Source organism: Otolemur garnettii, unplaced genomic scaffold (genome assembly GCF_000181295.1).
Source record: "Otolemur garnettii isolate 467f Iridium unplaced genomic scaffold, OtoGar3 scaffold00002, whole genome shotgun sequence".
In the NCBI taxonomy this organism is placed as follows: domain Eukaryota; kingdom Metazoa; phylum Chordata; class Mammalia; order Primates; family Galagidae; genus Otolemur; species Otolemur garnettii.
Window position 1 is genome coordinate 26,729,641 of NW_003852397.1, and position 22,050 is coordinate 26,751,690.

General features: G+C 40.7%; 1 protein-coding gene and 1 pseudogene across 1 annotated transcript in view; both read right to left on the minus strand.

Annotated features, from left to right (window-relative positions):
• Nucleotides 1-16,870, minus strand: part of STX7 (syntaxin 7) — a 50,782-nt gene extending 33,912 nt beyond the window's left edge. The window contains exons 1-2 of the mRNA XM_003781676.3: nucleotides 16,728-16,870; nucleotides 7,802-7,948 (exon numbers count right to left, since the gene is read on the minus strand). Coding sequence (XP_003781724.1) covers nucleotides 7,802-7,886 — 85 coding nt within the window. The 5' untranslated portion in view covers nucleotides 7,887-7,948; nucleotides 16,728-16,870. The remainder of the gene's footprint in view (nucleotides 1-7,801; nucleotides 7,949-16,727) is intronic.
• On the minus strand, nucleotides 10,989-11,655 carry LOC111725498 (annotated as a pseudogene).
• Nucleotides 16,871-22,050: the final 5,180 nt, after the last annotated feature.

Below are 22,050 nucleotides of genomic sequence, written 5' to 3' on the forward strand. Positions count from 1 at the left end.
GCTATAGGCGCCGAGCCAGATTATTCTTTTAAAAAGTACTTATCCGAATACTAGAGTTCTCAGTAGCACTAGTGGTAAAACTTACTATCCTATTTTACATACAGGAATATTTTACACATGTCCCAAGGACTATGTTTCATAGTCAGCTATTCTGATTTCTAATTTTCAATTTCCTTCAATACATAATTTCACTAATTTGGACAGGATTCACACCAGAAACCTCTGTGCTGAAATTCTCCCATCTCCTAACACTTAGGAATAATAAGTCGGTCTTGGTGGAACTCTAGCTGGGCCTGTGAATGGCCGCTTCTATTATGGAATTTTGTGAACATGCATTATGGATACAGATATGACAATTTACGTCTCAATAGCAAAAAGAATAATCCTGCATATGTTAGAAGAGCTTTCAAGACTTTTTAAAACTTTGGTTAAAATTAGAATTATAGCCTGTTAAAGGTGGAAGAGACCATAACATAGCCCACAAAAATATATGTAAGAAAACCGTGTCCTGGAAAGTTGGACAGCTTCCTCAGGTCACATTACCACTTGGATGTGATTTCAGGAAACAGACATGTATGCACACATACAGCTGCCTGGCTAGAAAGTCTTCCTACAGTTTCACTAATATTCCTAACTCTGCTACATTCTCAAAAATCTGATTCTAATCAGAGAATTGCAAATTAAATCACAATGAGAAACACTGTTGCTAAAATGGGCAAATTTTAAAAGCTGTAAATGCCAAATGTTGGTAAGGATTTTGTGCAATATGAATTCGGATACCCTGGCTGGTAAGAGTACAACCTGGTATAATCAGTTTAGAAATTGTTTAGCTTTATCTATGAAAGCTCAACGTACATATATCCCATAAGCCAGCAACTCAATTCCTAGGTGTATACGTGCAACAAAAAAACATACAGAATGTTCAGATGAGCACTGTCTATAACAGCAAAAACAAAAACATAACTCTGCAAATATCCATGGTAGAAATAACAAATAAAGCCGTGGCATACTTAAATACTGAATACTGTACAGCAATGAAAACCAATGACCAGTGGCTACATGGATGAGCCCCACAGACAAGAGAAAGAAGCCAACACAAAATAAAACATGATCCTTGTTCCTATTAGATAAAGTTTAAAAAAACTGACCCGTTATTTTAAAGTCAGGATACTGGTTATCTTTAAAGAGCATGATGGGGGCCCAAGGACAAGAAGGGCTTCAGAGGACGGACAATTTCTCTTCCTTGACATCTGTGGTATTGTGAGAGATAATTCATTGAGCTCTAATAATTTGTGTACTACTCGATATATATGTTTTACTTCTATTTTTAAAGAGTTGGACCTAAAAATCCCATCTTTACCTGCATAATTAATTTCAATATACTGTATTTATTAAGCTTCTTTTAAAAACAGATAGTATGTTCTGAAGACTTTTTTTCTATATTGTGTGTGTTTGGTCAAGGATGAATGGCCCCTGTGAAAAGATCCTGCTCTGGCTTAACCTATAAAACAGGCTCAGTCATTTCAACCCATGAAGGCTGATTGGTTCTCACACTATGTATCACAGGAGTTTGTCTCAAAGAAAACACAGAGAGATGACAGAAGGTAAACGGGTATAAACATACGGCATCTCCAGATGTTACTAAGGAGAATGTTTCTTTTGAACATCTCAATTCAAAATTTGAGAATTAAATCTAAGCATTTCTTAGATGCATGGACTACCAAATGGCTTTCTCTGCATGCTAATTCCAGCCTACAGGGAATGGTTGGTTGCATGGAGCACTGGGTAGAAAAAAACTAGATGTCATGCTCGGCAGGCAGCAGAGAACACTATCTGCGCCACCGGCAAAGCAGGGAGTGTGGGCTGCACAAATGCCTTCCCAACTCTGCTGGCATTACCAGCACACTTTATTGCGCAGGAAAAAAATACCTTCTTAATCATTTAAAATTCTCTACAAGAAATCTGTAATAAAGTTCTAATGTGTAATACCTATTTAAATTATTCTTAAAAAAGTATTATTTTAGTAGAATTATATATCTAATATACTTTACATGTAAGTATATTTATACATTCTATGTTTAATATAAATTATGTTATGGCTTAAATGCTTTATTAGTGAAGCAAATTCACAAAAGTACAGATTATCTTAATAAAAAGCAGTTTAAGAAAAAACACATTTAAGTTTAAAAACATTTAATTTCATCTCTCCTACTCTTTGCAAAACAGAACATAATACTAATGAAAGAAAACAAATTCCAATCTTATTGTTTGTTGTTCTTGGGGCTCAGGGTAGAGTGTAGTGATGTCATCCTAGCTCACAGCAACCTCGAATTCTTGGGCTCAAGAGATCCTCCTCCCTCAGCCTCCGGAGCAACTGGGATTGCCAAAACACCCTGCTACTTTTTCTATTTTTAGAGATGGGGTCTCACTCTTGTTCAGGCTGATCTTAACTCCTGAGCTCAAGAGATCCTCCCACCTCAGCTTCTCAGAGTACCAGGATTACAGGCATGAGCCCCTGTGCCTGGCCTAAGAATCAAAGAGATTTTTGACTGGTATTTTTCTTTTGGTATAAATTAAACCACAATATTTTATACATTTTCATTTACCTGATCAAAACTAATGTGAAAATAAACTTTCCCATTGCAATACTCAGTAAGACTTTAGCTTCAGTTGAGCTGATGTCTATTACCTTACTTACAGGAAGAAGTAAGAAATCTCTTTACAGTCCCTTTGTAAAATCAGATAATTTGTACTGACACAGTTTCAAAAAGTGCAAATTGTAATATGAAGAGAAGAAGCTAAGTGTGGTGCAAAGTACCATTTTATTCAATCACATCCAGTATTATTAGCATTACCAGATGGGGGAAAAAGTGAACTGAAATTTCACACCCGCCTTTCATGTGATTTTTGCATAGCTCTCGTCAGTAATGCATACTGGATGGTAGGTCACATTCTTAACAGTAACTTATTCTATCTAAATCTAAACTCCTCTTCATTTAGACACAGAATCTCTTTCACCAAAGGACTGCTTTTACCAAATTTACAACCCCAGATCTCAAATGTGTACTCAACCTGCCAAACCCCCTTCTCTATTTCCCTGGGAGGAACCTCATTTGTAAAAACTTAAGTAGCAAACTTTCTCTTCTTTCCATCAATTTACCACAGCTTTCCCCTCCCATTCTCTATCTGATGACTCGGCCTCATGTTTCAGTGAAAACCAGACCCACACAGCCAGGAACTCGCCCGTCTTTGCCCATCAGCTTCCATCTGTCACACACTCTGTGGTGTGGCCTCTCTAAGGTGGATGAAAGGTAGACCACCCCCTAGGGGTTCATTCCCCACCCCCACCCTCTAAGATGTTACTTTTGCAGCTTTATTCTCACTGGACTCTCCCTTTTGTGGTGGAAAGTGCAACCCTTTCACTGGCCCTCTTCCTCCTTCCACAGCAGAGTCTGCTGGTTGCTCACTAACCATTGATTCTCTTTCTCTTCCTTCTTAAATGGTTTAACTTTAGTTGAGCACACTGAGATCCGGCTCAAAGACATTTTCGGCCTCCCTGGCAGCTAAGTGCGGCCCTGTACATGGTCAGTAACGTAACAGAACTGGGCAGGAGTCTGCAGTTTCTTTAAAAGGTGAGGCGTAGCTTGGTCTCCCTCCCTTCCTCCATTCACACTTGGAATATGACGATGAGCTCAGGCTTTTCAAAGTCATCAGTTTAACAAATCCAGTCCTCTGCTTTTTTAACGTTAGTCTCTCAGCAGTATTAGACACAGATAATGCCTCCTTCATTCTTAAAACACTCTGATTTCCAGAAATCTACCACATCTTGATTTTTTTACTTCACTGGTCACTCCTCAGATTCTTCATGCTGCCTTTGTGACTTTGATATACTTTAACTATTTTTAGAAGAGATGAGGTCTCTCTTTGTTAAAATACTCTTAACTCCACTCACTCATCTGTGGTATTTTATACCCATGGTTTTAAATACCACTCATACCGTAATGACAGCCTAAGCTCCAAGTTCATATATCTAAACTAGATGTACGGCATCTTCACTTTGATGTCTAAAAGACTTCTGACAATGTACTTGGAAACAAAACTGTCCCCCACTTGTCCTGAACTGTAGTCCTCTCCATCTCCGTACACACCTGCCACACCACTTGCTCAGTTGCTTAACGCAGAAACTGCAGAGGTATCTTCAACTCCTCTCTCTTCCTCCCACCCCCTCACACATTCATCAGGTCCAGCTGGCTCCACCTCCAAAATACACCATCACTTCTCTCCATCCCCAGTCTATCGCTCAGGTACCAGCCAGCATCTCTCTCCCCAGACCTTTGTGATTTTCAGTATATCCCCCTGAGGGTCCCCCAACATCTACTTTCTAAGCAGTAGCCAAAGTAACCTTTTCAAAGTGCAGCTCTGATTGCGTCCCTTCCCTGGTTAAACGCAGAACTTCAGTGTACTCAATACAGTTAAGCCATCTGAGAATGCAGAGAAAGAGAATCAGTAGTTAGTGAGCAACCAGCAGACTCTGCTGTGGAAGGAGGAAGAGGGCCAAAGAAAGGGTTGCACTTTCCACCACAAAAGGGAGAGTCTAGTGAGAATGTAACTGCAAAAGCAACATCTCGAGGGTGAGAGTGGTAGGGAATGGAACTCCTGGGGGGGTTACCTTTCATCCACCACAGAGGCCACACCACAGAGTGTGCTGCCTCTCAGCATGAAATCTAAACTCCGCGCAGCCTTCAGGCCCCAGGTAACCCACCAGCCTCCTCTGATTTCCTCTCCTGCCACTCTTGTCGCAGGTGCTGTGCTTCAGACACACTGGCATTTTCTGAACCTCAAGTTCTGGACTGCTTTCGGAATTTCAACACTAAGCTACCCCTCCATCTGAAATGCTCTTTCCCTGGATCTTCTCCCCACTTCCTCCTCCTTATTCAACGATCATTTTCTACCTGCAGGTCGCAACCCACAGGAACTGTATTAAAGGGCCGCAGCATTAGGAAGGTTGAGAACCACTGTTCTAGACAAAGGCAGCTGTCCCCAGTTACCTTGCTTTCATGTCGCTCTCACTGTGTTTTCTTCATAGGACATTATGTCGCTCATCAATTTTTCTTTTTTTTAACTACCCATTTCTCCACACTACTCTGTAAAGTACACGAGAGCAGACCTTACAGAGTTTGTTCACTGCTAGATTCTCATGGTCTGGAATAGTATCTAGCAAGTAGTATGTGCTTAATAAATTTTTTATTGAATGAACCAACACAGAATCACAAAAGTATAACTCAGTCTAAACCATTATTCCAGTGTTTAAAACTCTTAATAACAGATCTGAGAAGTAAATAACTATCCTCTCTGGTCAATTAATAACAGAGATCTCATTCCTCCTGAGGGAGGCAAATCTCTCTTAACAACTTGGATTATCCAAAGGCTGTTCTTCCTTCTCAAGTTGCAGTCTGACCACCTGCAGCTTCTGCACATTTGAGCAGGCCCCTATGTTCACGCAGAACACAAGCCTTCTGTCTCATACGTGACAGGGATTCAAATACCTGGAGATGGCGACTGTCCCTTCTCTCAGCTTAACAGTCCTAGTCTCCTTAACAACTCTTCACGTGGGACAGCTGGGGGTCTCATCACTATTCTCCCACACACTCCAAGATTGCCCTGAATATAGTCCTATACCTTGCTATCAACCATGCCATGATTATCATTTCTTTAAATTCCAGATCAATATGAAGGTACCAATATTTAGGTTACACTGTTTTTATTTGTAAGGTAAAGTTCAAGTTGTAGTCGATCCCTTCACCTAGGGGTCATGCTGAACACCCTCACATTGTGCACATTAGGTGAGATCCCACCAATCCTCCCTCCTGCCTTCTCCCTCCTCTCCCCAACCCTCCTGCTAGACCTTATTTGTACTTTTTCTTTCCTGTGGGCATGCAGTTGTTTACATATTGGTTTCATATTAGTATTGAGTATACTGGATAGTTTTTTTGAGATACTTTACTAAGAATGTTTTCAACTCTATCCAGGTAAACACAAAAGATGTAAAGTCTCCATCTTCTCTTACGGCTGAAGAGTACTCCATGGTATACATATACCACAGCTTGTTAATCCATTCATGGGTTGATGGGCATGTGGGTTGCTTCCGCATCTTGCCATCCCATGATTATTCGACTGTGGTCCAATTTATCACTACTCATCCACTGGATCAGCTGATCTCTTTCCTAGGGAACATGGCCTGATTTTAGTTAACCCTTATGTCCTCCAGTTCAAGGTCACCTACAATCTTCAACCCACGTATCTTTCATACCATCTAATACTTACTACTTCTTTAATCTTGGTATAGTCCTGTCATTCCTCATGCTCTTCTGAGAATTACATACCATTTAGCTTTCTCAGCACAGGATGGCTGCCCTATCCCTGGGAGGAAGGCCTCTTGGCCTCCTCTCTTGCATAAAGGTCCTGATTTTCCACACATGTAGATTAAAACTATAAGCTGCCTTAATTTTCACACAGGTAGCCAGAATCCCTGAGGCAGATCAGCAATATTTCTAGCCAGCAGTAAAGGAGCCATGAAGAGGAGAGGCTCTTCTGTGGGTACATCAGAGAATATCTGAACCCAGATGAGCAAGGCAGAGCCCGTGCTACCAACCTGGCACAAACTGGAACAGTCCTCCCTGCTGGGAATAACAACACACATTGACACCATTCCTTGTTCTGCTAAGAACAGCCAAAATACCCAGGAATTACTCCAAGTCAGAATAAGGTTATTTTATACTATTGTGCACAGCAGCATCTTTTTAGAACCATCTATAACCTAATTTTATTCCCTTTTCTTTTGAAATACACTGGCATCTCATTTAAATCATTCAGGTAGAGTAAAAACTGTCAGGGAGTTAATGATTAGGTTAAGAAAAAAGAAAACAGTCATTTGAAAACACTGTATTCTAGCAGTGTGTAAACATTCTGGTAAAGAGAGCAGTCTTAAGGAAGCAGCCTGAACAGTAAGCCTCATTAATTTTCCCTCAAACAATTCAAGTAATGCCCAGAGAGCCTTATGCTGACAGCAAGATGACTAGAATAATCCAGGGTATGTGATTGCTGTGATTCAGAGAAAAAAACAAAGTAAAAAATATCTATAAGCTTAAATCAGCTATCATGATTTTTTAGATTTTTATACATATTTTGAGAAGGAATACTTCCTAATGAAGTGTCACATTAGATCAGTATACTGGTATTCTGTCCCTGACAAGTGTAGCAAAGGATAATTTGTGGAGAATGTAGGTTGTAACTGTCTCTAATATCTGCCTCAACAGATTAAAATATCACCTCCTTAGTTCTTCCCCACTCCTTAATAATGTATCATCCCATCTGCCCTTTAAAAACTCAACCCAACCACTATCTGATCTGATTTTACTTTTGGTGAGCACCTGTTGCTGAAGCTCTTGGTAGTGCTCTTCAGTTCCAAACCTATGAGACGGAATCAGCAAGACTCACCATCTCATTAGAACCAGATCATTTTAAAGCAAATCCGAGTTATCTATTATCCTTTTAAATCTTGATTACATTAATGAAATAATGTATTCCATGCCTACCTCTGGGTCTTTACAAAAAAATTCAGGAAATATTACCCCTTTCAATATTCTCTGACATTTACTCTACAGAGTTGTCACTTCAAAATAATCTGTTCTTAAAGGAGTGTTCCTGGCCCTCTCATTCTCTAGAGTTGTCCTTTTATGAACCTCCATTAGTCCAGACAACAACTGAAACAAACAGTGAAGTCAATTTAAACCCAACTCACAACACTGGGTGATCTTTTGGATGTTGGAAGAGATATGCTGGGCCAGCTGGGCAGGATCGCCACCGATTCCTGGAGTGTAAGACATGGCTGGTCTATTCACCAATTTCAACAGATGCGGGTGGACTGTGTAGTTCTCTAAGCAGTCACCTAAATCATAGGAAAGAAAAATCACAGACTTATGTTTTTCAAGTCACTGGCTTACGTTTTCCAAATTATCAATCTGGAAGGTTACGAGGACAAACTTGAGTAACCCAACAGGGTTGACATCTGGCAAAGTGGCACATCAGATAGCAAAACTCTCACATCTGTTAAAAAAAAAAAAAAAAGAAAGACTTTACAGGACAGAGTCATGTTAAACATGTTAAACCATGAAGTGAGGTTCAAATCAGATATTCCCTTTGAAAACTTCTTTGATCTCTCTCAGGAAGAATTTTTAAGTCTCTCTTCTGTATATAACTTTAAATATACACATTTTTTTCCTTAACTAAACTGCAGATAACTATAAGTCAGGGCCCACGTGCTATTTATCTTTTTGCAACATTTAAAATAACTCTTAGCATAGAACAAGCATTTAAATATTAAATGGAACACAGACATCAGGCTATCCCTAGAAATTCGATTATCTCTAAGTTAACACACACAGAAGAGCTCAGGAACATATGACTAACAGATCTCTAATTTTAACGGGAAAGGTTAGATTTGAAATAGCAAAGCCAACTATTGAGAAGAGAAAAAATGTCTAAAAAATTCTCATCAGACATCCCTGACATAAAGGAGAACAAAGGACTCCGCTCTTCCAGCAGCCAGCACCTCAGGACAGAAGGGAGATGCGGATATGCCACAGGAAGGAGGTAGGACTATGATGCTCCTTCCATCTTCAATCCTCACCACAGCACTCAATGTTCGGAAAGAAGGTTGAAAGGAATGTCCCTGTACATGGAACTGTGCAGAGCAAAGAATTTCAACTACTCTTACCCCAGCTTTCACAGAATGTGCACTGGATTACTGCAGCGTTGTTGGGGGTCAATTTGTAAGCCAACTCACCACTAAGAGCCTGCTACATGCCCAACATTAAAATAAGCAAACGAAGGAAACAAAACAAAAAACAAAGATAAGGTATCTAATAAAATCAAGTTTGTCATGTCAGAGAAGGGATAAAGTTAATAACAGAAATCAATAAAAAAAATTCAAATCAATAAAATAAAAGGTCACGTGCTACACAAAAGTGAGAGGAACTACAAAAGAAAAGGAAACTATTGCTCTCGTCTGGAAAGAATTTATGGAAACAGAAATGTGAGATCTGCACACTTGGGTCTAACAGGCATGGAGAACAAGGGCAAAGACCCAAAGACTGGGGTGGATGGACCCCAAACGTGTCGTAAGGACACACAAAGTGCGGTTGAGGAGGCTCCTGGCCGACTCTGGATCAGATGATTCACGGCTGGGACAAGTGGGAGACAACACAAAAGAGAAGAGTAATGACCTGACATTCATCATACATCTGTGAAATGAAAAGCACCACACATAGACTAATTTAATTCTCACATCCTCCCTCTTAAAGTAGGCAGCATTATTCCTGTTTTAATGATGAGCAAACAGTGGCTTATAAAGACTAAGCAAGCAACTGGGCAGTGGAGGTGGGATTCAACCCCTGAGTTCTGATTCCCAGGCAACCCAGGCTTGCGACCGCACATAGCTAATGAGGTATGAAGAGAGGGTGCCCTCCATGCTCCATTTAGTTTGAGTATGTTGCAAGAAGAAACGCTTACCAGAGATTTCTAGTAAGGAAGAAGGGGCTACAATGAAATATGTGTTTTGTTCCAAGGGACAGTGTTGCAGGAAGAACAATAGCTGAAATACTGCCACCAGTAGAACAGTGCAGGTTCTATGCCCGAAACTCCAGGGCATCGTGGAATGTGCCTAGCCACCCTAAAAGTCGTGACAGCTTTAAGATGTTCTCCAATCTTCATTATTGTCCATGTCCAGTTTATTTACTCTGGGCCCTGTAAGTCACACCAAACCCTAGAGATATACCCAAAATCAATTTCATAAAAGGGTAAATTCAAACCTCCAAGTCAGACAGTTGGACCATTGCAGTGGGGCCACAGAAATAAACTTTCCTCAGGGTAGCCTTGGACTTGGACCCAGACACAAGACCAGACCTGGGGGTTCAGTAAGAACAACACTTACTAAGCATTCTACAAACCAGCAATTGGATCTCTAAAATCTGCATTTAAAAAAAAAAAATACAGGCATTATTGAGATATAACTCACAGAACCTATAATTCACCTATTTAAAGTATGCAATCTCATTTTTGGGGGGACCACACTGTTTTATTTCAATCTGCAAACAGTATAACCAGGCAACAACTTCTAATGCTAAACCATGCAAGTAGTAATCAACAAACAGCAAAAAATATTAACAGCAAAATTATTAAAGAAATATTTCACATGTCTCATAGGTGCTTTGGCAGTATTGGCAAGCATTTCTGGCCAATTGTTTCCAACAGCAAGAATCTGGAGAAGACTTCTGATCTTAGCAAAAGTACAATCACATCTACTCCCAGACAGCTTATATTCCAAGTCGCTCTGCACCACAATTCTCTACTGCACAAATTTCTGGAAACCTGCTCTTAAGATATAACTAGGTATTGTGTGTGGTCACACTAACTAAAGACAGCAACGTGGCAGACAAGTATACAAGAGTTTCCAGATAGGCATCAGGAGATCACAGCTGGTTAGGCCCTGCATTTTACCAGCTTAAAAAGTTTCCAGATAGGCATCAGGAGATCACAGCTAGGTAGATCCTTCATTTTACCAGCTTAAAGAAAAGTTTTTATTTTTATTTCTTAGCAAAGCCAAAATCCACATGCTTAACCAACAGGCTCAAGTCAAAGGTTTTAAGACAGTACCCTCACTCCTCCCCCCAATTTTTGGTAAATATTTCTTATAAAACATTAAATCAAACTCTGCTCCATAAAAAAACTGGATACTTTAATAGTAAAAGTATATATTTACATTTCCTTATTAAGAAGACATTTAATAACAATACTTCAGAAGACTAGATTTAAACACCACCTCCTCACCCTGGCATAGCTACATTAAAGCAAAGGCTCCTGGAGAGAGGTCCAGCCAACCTGGCTGTGGACTGGAGACTCAAGGCAACCACACCCTACTCTTCGCAGGGTCAACAGAAAGACTTCTTCCTTATGTTCACTGAGCCATCCAAAGCAGACTGTCTTAGCCATGTTAATGAACAAACCTGTGTCAACCACAACTAGGATCATTCCCATAGCTGTGCCCACTTCACTCCATTTGTATACCCGGTCAAATTTCCAATCCAAGATAAAATTCCCATTATCTGTCACCATGGGACCTGCTTTGTTAACAGCCACTTGGAGTTCAACAACATTCCCAACCTTCTGGCTCACAGCTCAGCTCACTGGGATGCAGGCGATGGGCAAGATGACTAAGATGACCTCTATGGGAATTCCCTTGTGCTACTGATGCCCAAGGTTCTTTGACCTTTCCTGAAATCAGCAACCTTTGTGAAGCCACTGGCACAATCAGCCATGATCTTCTTCTGGGTCAGACAGCCTCCACCACCCTTGCTGAAACTGAGATCAGCATCTATTTGCTTAGCCATACTACAGGAGAAGCTGCCTGCTGGGCTGGAATGAAGTGGGAATACAGACGAAGCTCAGACTCTCCTGATTCACTCTTTCAGCTACTCACTGCACAGCATGGACAACTATAGAACTACTTCCAATTCCCAGCACATGGTTCTCCACAGCTGTATTGTCTGCCAGCTCCTGGGCCTCCTTGGCCTTGGACATCATGCAGAGGGCCTGGCAGACACTGCTGGAATCCCCACCGTTGGTGCTTGTGATGCCACCACTGCCACGGTGCCAGACTGTTGGTTTTTTAAGCATATTCCAAGTCATATTTCCATCACTACACCATTAAATGTTTTAGAGCATTTCCATTACTCTAAAAAAAAAATCCATACCCGTTAACCGTCACTCTGTACTTCTCCCCAGCCAGAGACCTCTGCTAATTATGTCCTTGTAGTTTTGCCCACTCTGGACATTTCATAAGAATGGAGTCATAGGGAGGCGCCTGTGGCTCAGTGAGTAAGGCGCCGGCCCCATATACCGAGGGTGGCGGGTTCAAACCCAGCCCCGGCCAAACTGCAACAAAAAATAGCTGGGCGTTGTGGCGGGCGCCTGTAGTCCCAGCTACTTGGGAGGCTGAGGCAGAAGAATTGCCTAAGCCCAGGAGTTGGAGGTTGCAGGAGCGACTCCGCTGCACTCTACCGAGGGCGAAAAAGTGAGACTCTGTCTCTACAAAAAAAAAAAAAAGAATGGAGTCATACATGTTCTTTGTGACCAGCTTCTTTCTCTTTGCATGTTTGCAAGGCCCCCCTATGTTGTAGCACATATCAGTACTATATTCCTAATAGTCCACTATATGGATAAAGAGGACTTCTCTGGCTCAATGACATCCTCCTTTCTTCTTTCCCTCTATCAACTAGAGCTCTGGAAAAACTGGCTTACAGCTAACACAAACATATTGTATAAGAAAATGTTCGTTTCTTATTAAAGTACTCTCCCTGGGGGTCTCCTCCACCCTCCTGGTTCCATTTTACCACGCACGAATCAGTCTCACATGAAGACTGCCTCTCTCCAAGTCATTCTCTTAACTCTCCAGTGTCTTTGAACCTATGAGAACTTACCAACTGCCTGGTTAGCTGCCAGCAGAACTGGCAATCAGAAATCTCTACCTTGAGTGAGACACTTAGCATGTGGGCCTGCTGCCAGGATCAAAAAGAGAGAATGCACATCCAGGGACCAAGTGCTTTCCCACTCTACACAGAAGAAAGGTACAGTCTGCTTTTGCATCTGCACGATCAGGACTAGCACCAGACTATGGCAACCTCAGTTTCTTAGAACCACATAACCACGAAATCACCTGAGGCCTACTCTCTCCCTGACAGAGGGAGTAAAATCCCAATCCTGATGATTTAAGCACAGTATTGTAGCATTTTCCTTAATTCTCAAAACTTACTCCAGTTTAGCCTGTCTTCTTACTGATTTCTTTTAAGATCACCTTCTTTCCTCTCCAGACAATGTACCAATTAGTCACAAACACAGTTTTTCTCAACCCTGTTACTCAAGCAACTAAATTGGAGAACATTGTTGCTGGTGAGATGATTGAGCTTCATTTGCCTAAAGCCCAAAGAGCTGCTACCTTTGGACTGTAGAAGTTCCTTAGTGAAAGGGCACAAAGGTGACCATCTCAGGGCAGTCTTGCAATGTAAAACAATTTGCATTTGTAAATGATGGAGAAGAAAGATATGGAAAAATAAAACAAGATTAACACTGGACAAGACTTATCCAGGACCTACTATTTCTGAAGCATTGCAATTAGGACTTTTACATTTATTTTCTCAGTTAATTTTTTCAACAGGCCTATGAGATAAACATTATTATTGTGATTTTTTTTTTACATGAAGCAACTGAGGCATACTGAGACTAAGTAACTTGCTTAAGATTAGCAAAAGAACTAAAATTTTAGAGCTTACATTTTTTAAACACTAAACCACACTTCTTTCTTGTATAACAAAATCATGGGCCAGTGAACTCAGTCAATCACAAAAACCAAATTTACCACCTTTCTGCAGGCCTCATATCAAGTTCTGCTATTCCCACTGCTAAGATGAAGAAACAGGTTTGGGATAGCTACATGAGATGGTCAAGGTAACACACCTGAATAGCTTTCTCCTTTTCTCTGTTATTCTGCTGGTGAGTGGAAACCTAAAAGGCAACAATGGTTTGGTCTTCTGATGATGCGATGCAAGAAATACGGGCCAAAGGGTAAAATGGTAAAAATGGTAAAAATATATATACACCCAAATACATACATAGATAGATAACTACAAATTGACTTAAAAGCTTATGATCTTTGCATATGAGCTAAACGAATGTCAAGTTATTCAGATGTCTGCATTCCACATCAGTCTCAAGTAGCCAGCCTGCTTTTTGCACCAAAGTGCTCTTATTGAATACTTGTGAAAGCCCATTCTGAATTCCTAGCTTCTTCACTGAGACAAATTATTACATTAACTCACTATCTAGACCAGCACTGTCTAATAAAGTAGTCACAAACTAAACGGGCTATTAAAATTAAAGTTACGGCGGTCACTAAAGGCCAGGAAGGGGAACTGGGAAGGGGGATAGGTAAAGGTTAGTAGACACAAAGGTACAGCTAGAGAGGAAGAAACATTGCCAGGGCTCTACAGCACTAAAAAGTGAATAATTTTTTTCTTCTTTTTGAAACAGTCTTGCTCTGTTGCCCAGGCTTTAGTGCTGTGGCCTCAGCCTAGCCCATAGCAAACTCCGGGGCTCAAGCAATCCTTCTGCCTCGGCCTCACAAGCAGTATGGACTATAAGTGCCTGCCACAATGCAGGGCTAATTTTTCTATTTTTAGTAAAGATTCTTGTATAGGCTGGTTTTGATTTCCAAACCTCAAGGGATCCCCCTGCCTTGGCCTCCCAAATGCCAGGATTACAGGCATGAGCCACTGGCCATGAGTGACTATAATTATCAACAATTTATTGTATATTTTCAAATAGCTAAAATGCTATTTTCAAATAGCATATTTTGAATGTTCTTAACACAAAGAAATGACAAATGAGTTGATAGATATCACCTCAAAATGTATCACTTAAATTACATTGCAGCTACTATTTTTTTAAAAATGAGAATTAAAATTAAACTTATTTAAAAAATTCAATTCCACAGTCACACTAGACATTTTTCAAACACTGAAAATTTGTATGTGGCTAGTGGCCTGCAACTTGGACAGCTCACATATAGACCATTTCCATCATCACAGAACATTCTATTACACAGTGCTCATCTCAACATTTCAATGATCATCCTTCTATGAGGATACACAGACACTATAAGAGAAAGATGGGAAAGGGGGATAGAAGTGCAATGCTCATACTGAGAGCCTTCTCAAGATTGCTCGTAAAGAACACAAAAGAATGAACAAAGGAAATTTCAAAATGGACTCAGAGTCAAACCCTACCCTCTGTTACTACTGGATGTATTGTGGAATCCTTAAGATTTCTACAAAACATAAATCTCATGCTCTAAAAATGGGCAAAGAAGTGGTCATTTTCACTTTCTTAATTATAAGCATCAGCATAAACAACTGGGCTTCCCTCCATCCTGTGCCCCATATGTCAAGTTACTGGGGGAGAAGGGTCAATTGTTTATTTTGTGGACTGCCCTATTCTCAGTACCTGACTACACCATAGGTGCTTAACAAATATTTGAAGAACGAATGAATAAATGTACCTACTTCCCAAGAACACACACCTAGTTTAAGGATAAATATTACCATCTCTAAAACATTGAATTCCAGTGCCCTCTTTCAGATCCTAAATGTCCCAGGCTTCTTGCTGCCTTGGGCCTTTGCTGGGTGCCATTTCCTATCTCTAGAAGGCTCTTCCCATGACCTCCATGTGACTGGCTCCTTCTCCCCAGCAAGATCTCATCACATGCTTGAGAAGCCTCTGGTGCCCTTTAATTTGAAGTGAGAATTCACTACCCTGCCATTCTCTGTAAATCTAACTTACTACTTCATAAATCTGCATAGTATATATAGATCTAATATAATAGATTTAATTAGTATGCTCTTATTATTGATCCCTACTTCTGGAACATAAACAAGAGAGACAACCTCATCGTGGGGTATCCCTAGTGCCCTGTACACAGGAGATGGTCACTGTGTGTGAGGGTGGGCAGTCTACAACATGAGTATTCTCTATGCAAATTATAACTGTCTTCTTTAGCTCAGCTAAAGGACTATTTACACTATTTGGTTTTAGTTCACAATGCCACAGATTTTCTTTCAGCCTTTTACACACTAAATTTCAAATTAAATGGAATCACAGCAATCTTTACCCAGACTTTGTGTGGATGTCTTCTATAATTTAATTTGCGATCACCAGCACTCGGCTAAAGTTTGGGATCATAACCAAAATCAGAATTGATTTTAATAGGAGCAACGTAAATAAAATACCTGAAGAATGATGTAGAAGTTAACGAATTAATATGGTATCATTTTCACATGCATAGAAAGGTTGAAACTAGAGCACAATTCTTAGCTAGTCACAAGTCTGAGGTCAACTTCTCGAAGAGGCTTGCAAAGCAGAAGACACAGTTTAAGAAGGCTGGTCTCAGCCTCTGCCCAGGTGAGACTCAGGGCACCCCGCCTCCAACATTACTAAACCGCACATTTGATCATTACTTCCTTTTTCTTCCAGATTTTGGGGCAAGTTTTAAATTATATACTGTAAAATTACAGATAGAATGTCATGACGTGAAGTAAAGAAAAATTAATGTATTTATAAATAAGAGCCAAGCAAACGTAAAACATTTGTTTAAATGTATACGGTTCGTTTACCACAGCCATGTATCTTTCAGTTCCTCTCTATTCGGGAAGAGAAGTCTCAAGTGTGTTTTTCAAAGCGTGAGTTAAAAAGAGGAAGAGGTCAACTGGTCGTGCCTTGTCCCAGGCAGAACCTGGATTCCAGAGCTGGGCCCGGACCGGCTGCAGCGCCCGCCCAGCCTAGGGCGCCCCACCGGCCGGTGCACCCTGGGGAACAGGACCCGGGGCGCCGCCCGACCGCAGCCGCGCGCCAGGAATGCGGAACGCACCGCACCGCCACGCCAGGCCGGGCGGGGGCCCCGGAGCCCCCCGCAGCGCCGACCCCTCGCCTTCCCAGCGCCTGCCGCAGAGCGCAGGGCGGCGGCCACCTGACAACACGCACGAACCAGGCGCAGCAGCCACCATCGCATCGCGCCTCCGAGGCTCAGGGCTGGGAGCGCCCCCTCCCCTGGCTCCTCTTACCTTGACCTCCTCAGCTTCCTCCTCCGCCTCCTTCGGTCACTGTCTCCCACGGGCCCCAGAACCCCTAGGGCCAATTCTCAGCTGATGGGCGGCGGCGCTGGGACGCCCAGTGCGCATGCCCGCAGCACAGCCTAGTGAAGAAGGCGGGGCTAGCTCCTCTCCCATTGGTCTGTGGGTCTGAGTGACGGCAGCCCTCTCCCGCCCCCTCTGGTTCCCAGCTAAGGAATGGGGATATCGGCAAAATTGCAAGGAAGCTTTTCTTTGAAGCCTGACGTTTGGATGGTGAACGCCTTGCCCGGCGTGCAAAAAAAAAAAGAGGAGAGAGTGAATGGCAGTTGTCTTTATCAGGTGAAGCCAGCCTCCCCAGACTCTGATCTTCACCCCGCCCCATCAGCTCATGCCTATTTTCCTAACATTAACGCTGCAGTAGACTGTATTCTCAGCTCCATTTAAAAATGAGAACGCAAATACGCAATCCTAGCAGGAACAATGAAAGAATAAATGAAGGGTCACTCGCGGGTGCTCGCTTAGTAGACAAGTTTTCCAATGTGTCACAGGGTTTGAAACAAGCCCAGTGGTTCTAATAATAAATAATAAAACATAATGTAATTTTTAGGTGAAAAGCATCAATTGCTTCAAATAAAAGAAGTACCTCCCCACGTTAATTAAAAGACAGATTGGCTTAGCCTTTACCTATTTTCTAAAAGGATCATAAGGGCACGTTATATCAAAAATCCAGATGCACTTAGGTAAAAAAACAAAACCCCAAATGTTTTGAACCAGTCAGTACTGCCTGAGCAAATTCTAGGATATTTTGTATTGTACATACATGTGTACCTAAATGAGTAATGTCAGCCAAAGCTAAGAAAGCAAGGGTTTCTCAGTCTGTTTTTCATTTTTTTACTTTTGACAGAAAAATGGATGAAGGAAATATTTTCAGTATCTTTTCTACACAAGACTACAGGGCAACTGTAGTGATAGGTAACAACCCTCAATCCACCTCAGTGAAATAGAAGAAGCAGAAAGGAAGGGGCATGCTGGCCAAGCAGAAGGCACACACCCATCTTCAAGGGGCAATGTGATTCTGCCAGAGCCATTGCAGACTTTTAAAGGAATTGACCCAATATAGTCAAATTATCTACTTTTTTCAAAATATAAAGGAAATTCAGATTTTTATGTGAAATCCCTCCCTTTTTCAATACTCTTAAATTTCTATAAAACATTCTGTGATCGGACAAAATATGTGTTTCAAATTCTGTAATGGGTGATAGTGTCAACTGTGTAAAGCTAGAGAGGCTCTTAAAGAAAATCTAGCTCTACTTCCTCATTTCACAGATTAAAGAAACTGAAACCCCCAAAGGAACTTTGTCAAAGTCATATAAATAATTATAAGCAGCAGGGGTCTAGATATCCTAATTCAGAAACTGGAGATTTTTCTACCATACGATTCATTCAGCAAATGCTCATTGAGAGGTTGCTATGTGCCAGGGACTATGTCAGGCACTGTAGATACCCAGATAAGTAGGATATAGATTTCCTTCAAGGAAACTAAGGAGTGAGATCCTTTCCAAGACACTGTAAGAGGTGCTATGATACAGATTTGTGCAAAGCACCACAAGAGCTCCGAGAAGGGTGTGGCTTACAGTGTGGTCAAGAACAATTTCAAAGAAGCATTAACAAAATCTTGAAAGATGTATAAGAGTTCACCAGGAAGACAATATAGAAAAAGATAATCCAGGCCAAAAAAAAGCACATAAAAATTCATAATATGATGGGCAAGTACAAACTTTTAGGGATCTGTATATAAGTTCATTTAGATAAAGCATAGGGAATGGATTAGAGGACAAGAGACTGGAAAAGCAATCAGAGTTCTTATAATGAAAGGCCTCTGTGTCAAGTTAAGTGACTGTCTAGCAGTAGTTAAACCGTTGAAAGATTTTAAGCAAATGTATATTGTGCTCATAATTTTATGCTATGAAATAAACTCTGGGGAAGCAAGGAAAATTATAAGGGAATACCACTGAGACTGAAGTCAGAGAGAAAGATCGTGGATGAAGCTGTTGCAATAATAGCATCTCTCCATTAGGAGTCTTCCCAATACTAGAGATATGGAAGAACTGCACAGGCAAATACACAGAAGAGGTGAAAACTGGCCTCAGAAATATTTAAGTAGCCTTGGAAATCAACTAGATATGGAGTATGCACATGGAACTGAGCTGAACATGTGGCCACTCCCTGAGATTTAAGATTGCTACTAGAGGAAAGGCAGTTTGAGAATGGAGATGGTAAGGTGACACTGAGGTTAGCTTTGCATGTGTCAGATTTAAAATTCTGGGGAAGTGATGTCCAGTTTGACATGTCCGGTGGCCGACAGGCACTTGAAAATGTCAGCTGGAGTTCAGGATAGAATTCCAATTGGAGCTTTAGGAAGAGATGAGTACATTGTTACGTGTTTAAGAGATGGGCAAAGAAAGAAAAATCCTGAAAAGGGGTAATCCGTAAGACAGGAAATAAAATGGGAAAAGTTAAATTAGAGAATGAAGGAACAATTTTCAAAAAGAAGGAATGGTCTATGATGTCACTTGTCACCGAAGATTCAAGTAAATCAAGAACTGAAAGTTGTGCATTGTGCTTAGGAATTCTGAAGTGGTTGGTGAAATTAAGGAACAGGCATTTCAGCCATCGAAGGAACTCTGGTAGAAAGACCTTACATCTGCATGAGGTTTAGTGTACTTTTCAAACACCCATTCATGTTACTAAAGAACCTGGGCTGTGGGAGGAGAAGGTATAACACCACACTCAGAAAGAGAACCTGAGGTTAAGTGCCCTGCTAATGACTCACTGCACTAGCACCAAAGCTTAGCTGGATGAGTCCTCTCCTGAGTTCATTTTCATTTGTCATTTTAAAATATGAGAGGACTTCTAGATCTTTTGAAAACCTAAAAATAAGATGTCTCTGCTCTGTATGAAAAAAAAATAAGTATAGTCTAGATAATCTTGCAAAATTTAGAGATTAAATGAATTATAAAAGAGTCTCTGGCATTTATAGTACTCCATCTAAGCATCTGCCTGCTACCAAGTGAAACTCAGCCAGGTGCATAGAACCTGGAAGAGCTAAAAATTCTCCCAGTTTGATACAAGATAATGTCACTTCCCCCCAAACAAATGCTTTACATGTGCAGAAGTTACCTAAGGCCGACAGCTTGTAATTTGGATTTTCCAGATTTTGGGGGATTGGGCCTTCTTAGAGAAACTTTAAAGGGAACTCAGAAATTCTTGAGTAAGAAATGTTATCTGCAGACTTGTGTCCATACTAATATAAATACCACCTATGTGTATAACCTCTGCCAAGTAGAACAAAGAACTATCTGCTGAATCTCCAGTGTCTGGAATAGCAATCCCAATGAGTGGAAGGAGATAATTACCTGTTTATTTAATAATCACTGAACTAAAACTATTTTTTAAATGACCACTGTCTGGGAAAGACAAAGATATAAAAAATATAAAAAAGTAAACATAGCAACAGGAACTTCCTAGTAAATGAGAGACTTGTGAAAGTTTTTTTTATTATTTAAAATACAATGGGAAAATCACATCTGTTTTAAGAAATCTGCACTAGAGTAAAAAGAAGCTTAAATTGATATTTAATTTACAAGAGTTAGTCTAGTTGTGCTTTATTTTTAAGCCCCTTCTGTGTCTTTCTATGGTCTACCCAGTTTCTGTTGAAGACCACTCAAGTGCCTGGTCATATGCCAAGCACAGAATAGATTTTTTCTCTGTTGTTTAATTGTGAAAGTAATAAATAGGCATTTATTGGAAATCTTACATAGACAATTTTGCCTCCTAAGTTTTGTTCTTGGGTGCCCTTTTTTCTCTGTCCCATATCAACAGCACCCTGATCCACTGCATCAGCCTCTTCATTGGATTTCTTACCTGCAGTTCACACCAACATCATTATCTTCAAAGCCATCACTGAATATTTGAAGCACCAATCTGAAAACATCACTCCAGGTTTCATGCCATCACAATGTTTTTGGCATGCCCCTAAGTGTGTTTCTTAACAATAAGACAGCAGAGACTGGGCAGAGGTGGCGGATTGTGTTGGTTGAGATAAGGAATCAGGGAGTTGGTCTATGAGAAATGTTTGAGAAACATATTAAATTACATTCTTGAAGATTCACATAGAAAGGATTCACATATAAATTAAAGGCTCCGAGAAGTGGTTCAGTAAAGAAACAAGCATAAATTTCTTTTACCCACTATTTTCTAAGTGTATTTGGCCATGGAAATTTTTTACACTTAGTAATACCTTCAAATACACATTATGGAAAACACTGCTGTGACCATACTTTTTGCTTGTTGTCCTGACCTCCTGTCTGCTGAGCACACCTTTTCATTCTCAAACATACCTCAGACGATACATTATATGGTCACCTTATATATAAGGACGCCATTGTCTGGATGCTGCCCTTCCACACATCAAAATGTGCTGTGGCATACGTTGACTTAAAGATGTAGATCTCTGTCTGCTCTCAGCAGTTACTTCCCCATCCAGACATCAGGGGGTTTCCTATTTCTGTGCTTTGCTCATGCAGTTCCCCTTAACTAAAATATATTCTTTCTTCTTCCTTTTCTTTTATGTAAACTCTTTATTTTGAAATAGTTTTAACCTTACAATGGAGTGGCAGAGATCCCATATAAACCTCACCCCCCAAGTCTCCTGAATGCTAACATTGCACACAACCATAGTCCATTCATCAAAACCAAGCAATTAACACTGGGGCAGTGTATCAACTAAACCATTGACTTTATCGGGGCTTAACCAGTTTTCTACTAGCGTTTGCTTTATGTTCCAGAATCCAGTTCAGGACACCTCATGGCATTTATCCAACATGTTTCCTTTGTCTCCTCCCATCTGTGACAGTTTTCCAGCCTTTCCTTGTTTGTCATGACCTTGACACTTTTCTAAAAGAGTGTTGGTCAAGTATTTTGCAGAATGTCCCTTAGTTTAGTTTTGTCTGATGTGTTCACGTGAGTAGACTGGGCATAGATTTCTGGCAAGAAAACCACAGACACAAAGTGTTCTCAGTACATCATTTCATACAATATATCATTTCATTTCATCCACTATTGGTGGTGTTAACCTTAATCACTTGGCTTAGATGTTGTCTGAAACTTTTCACCAACACAAAGTTACAATTTTTCCATTTCTATGCTATATTCATTAGAAAAGAATCACCAAGCCCAGTCCATAATCCAGTTTTTTCTTGAAGTTTTGCCCACTGACTTTAGCAGTCATTGGTATATTTTGCCTACAGCAGTT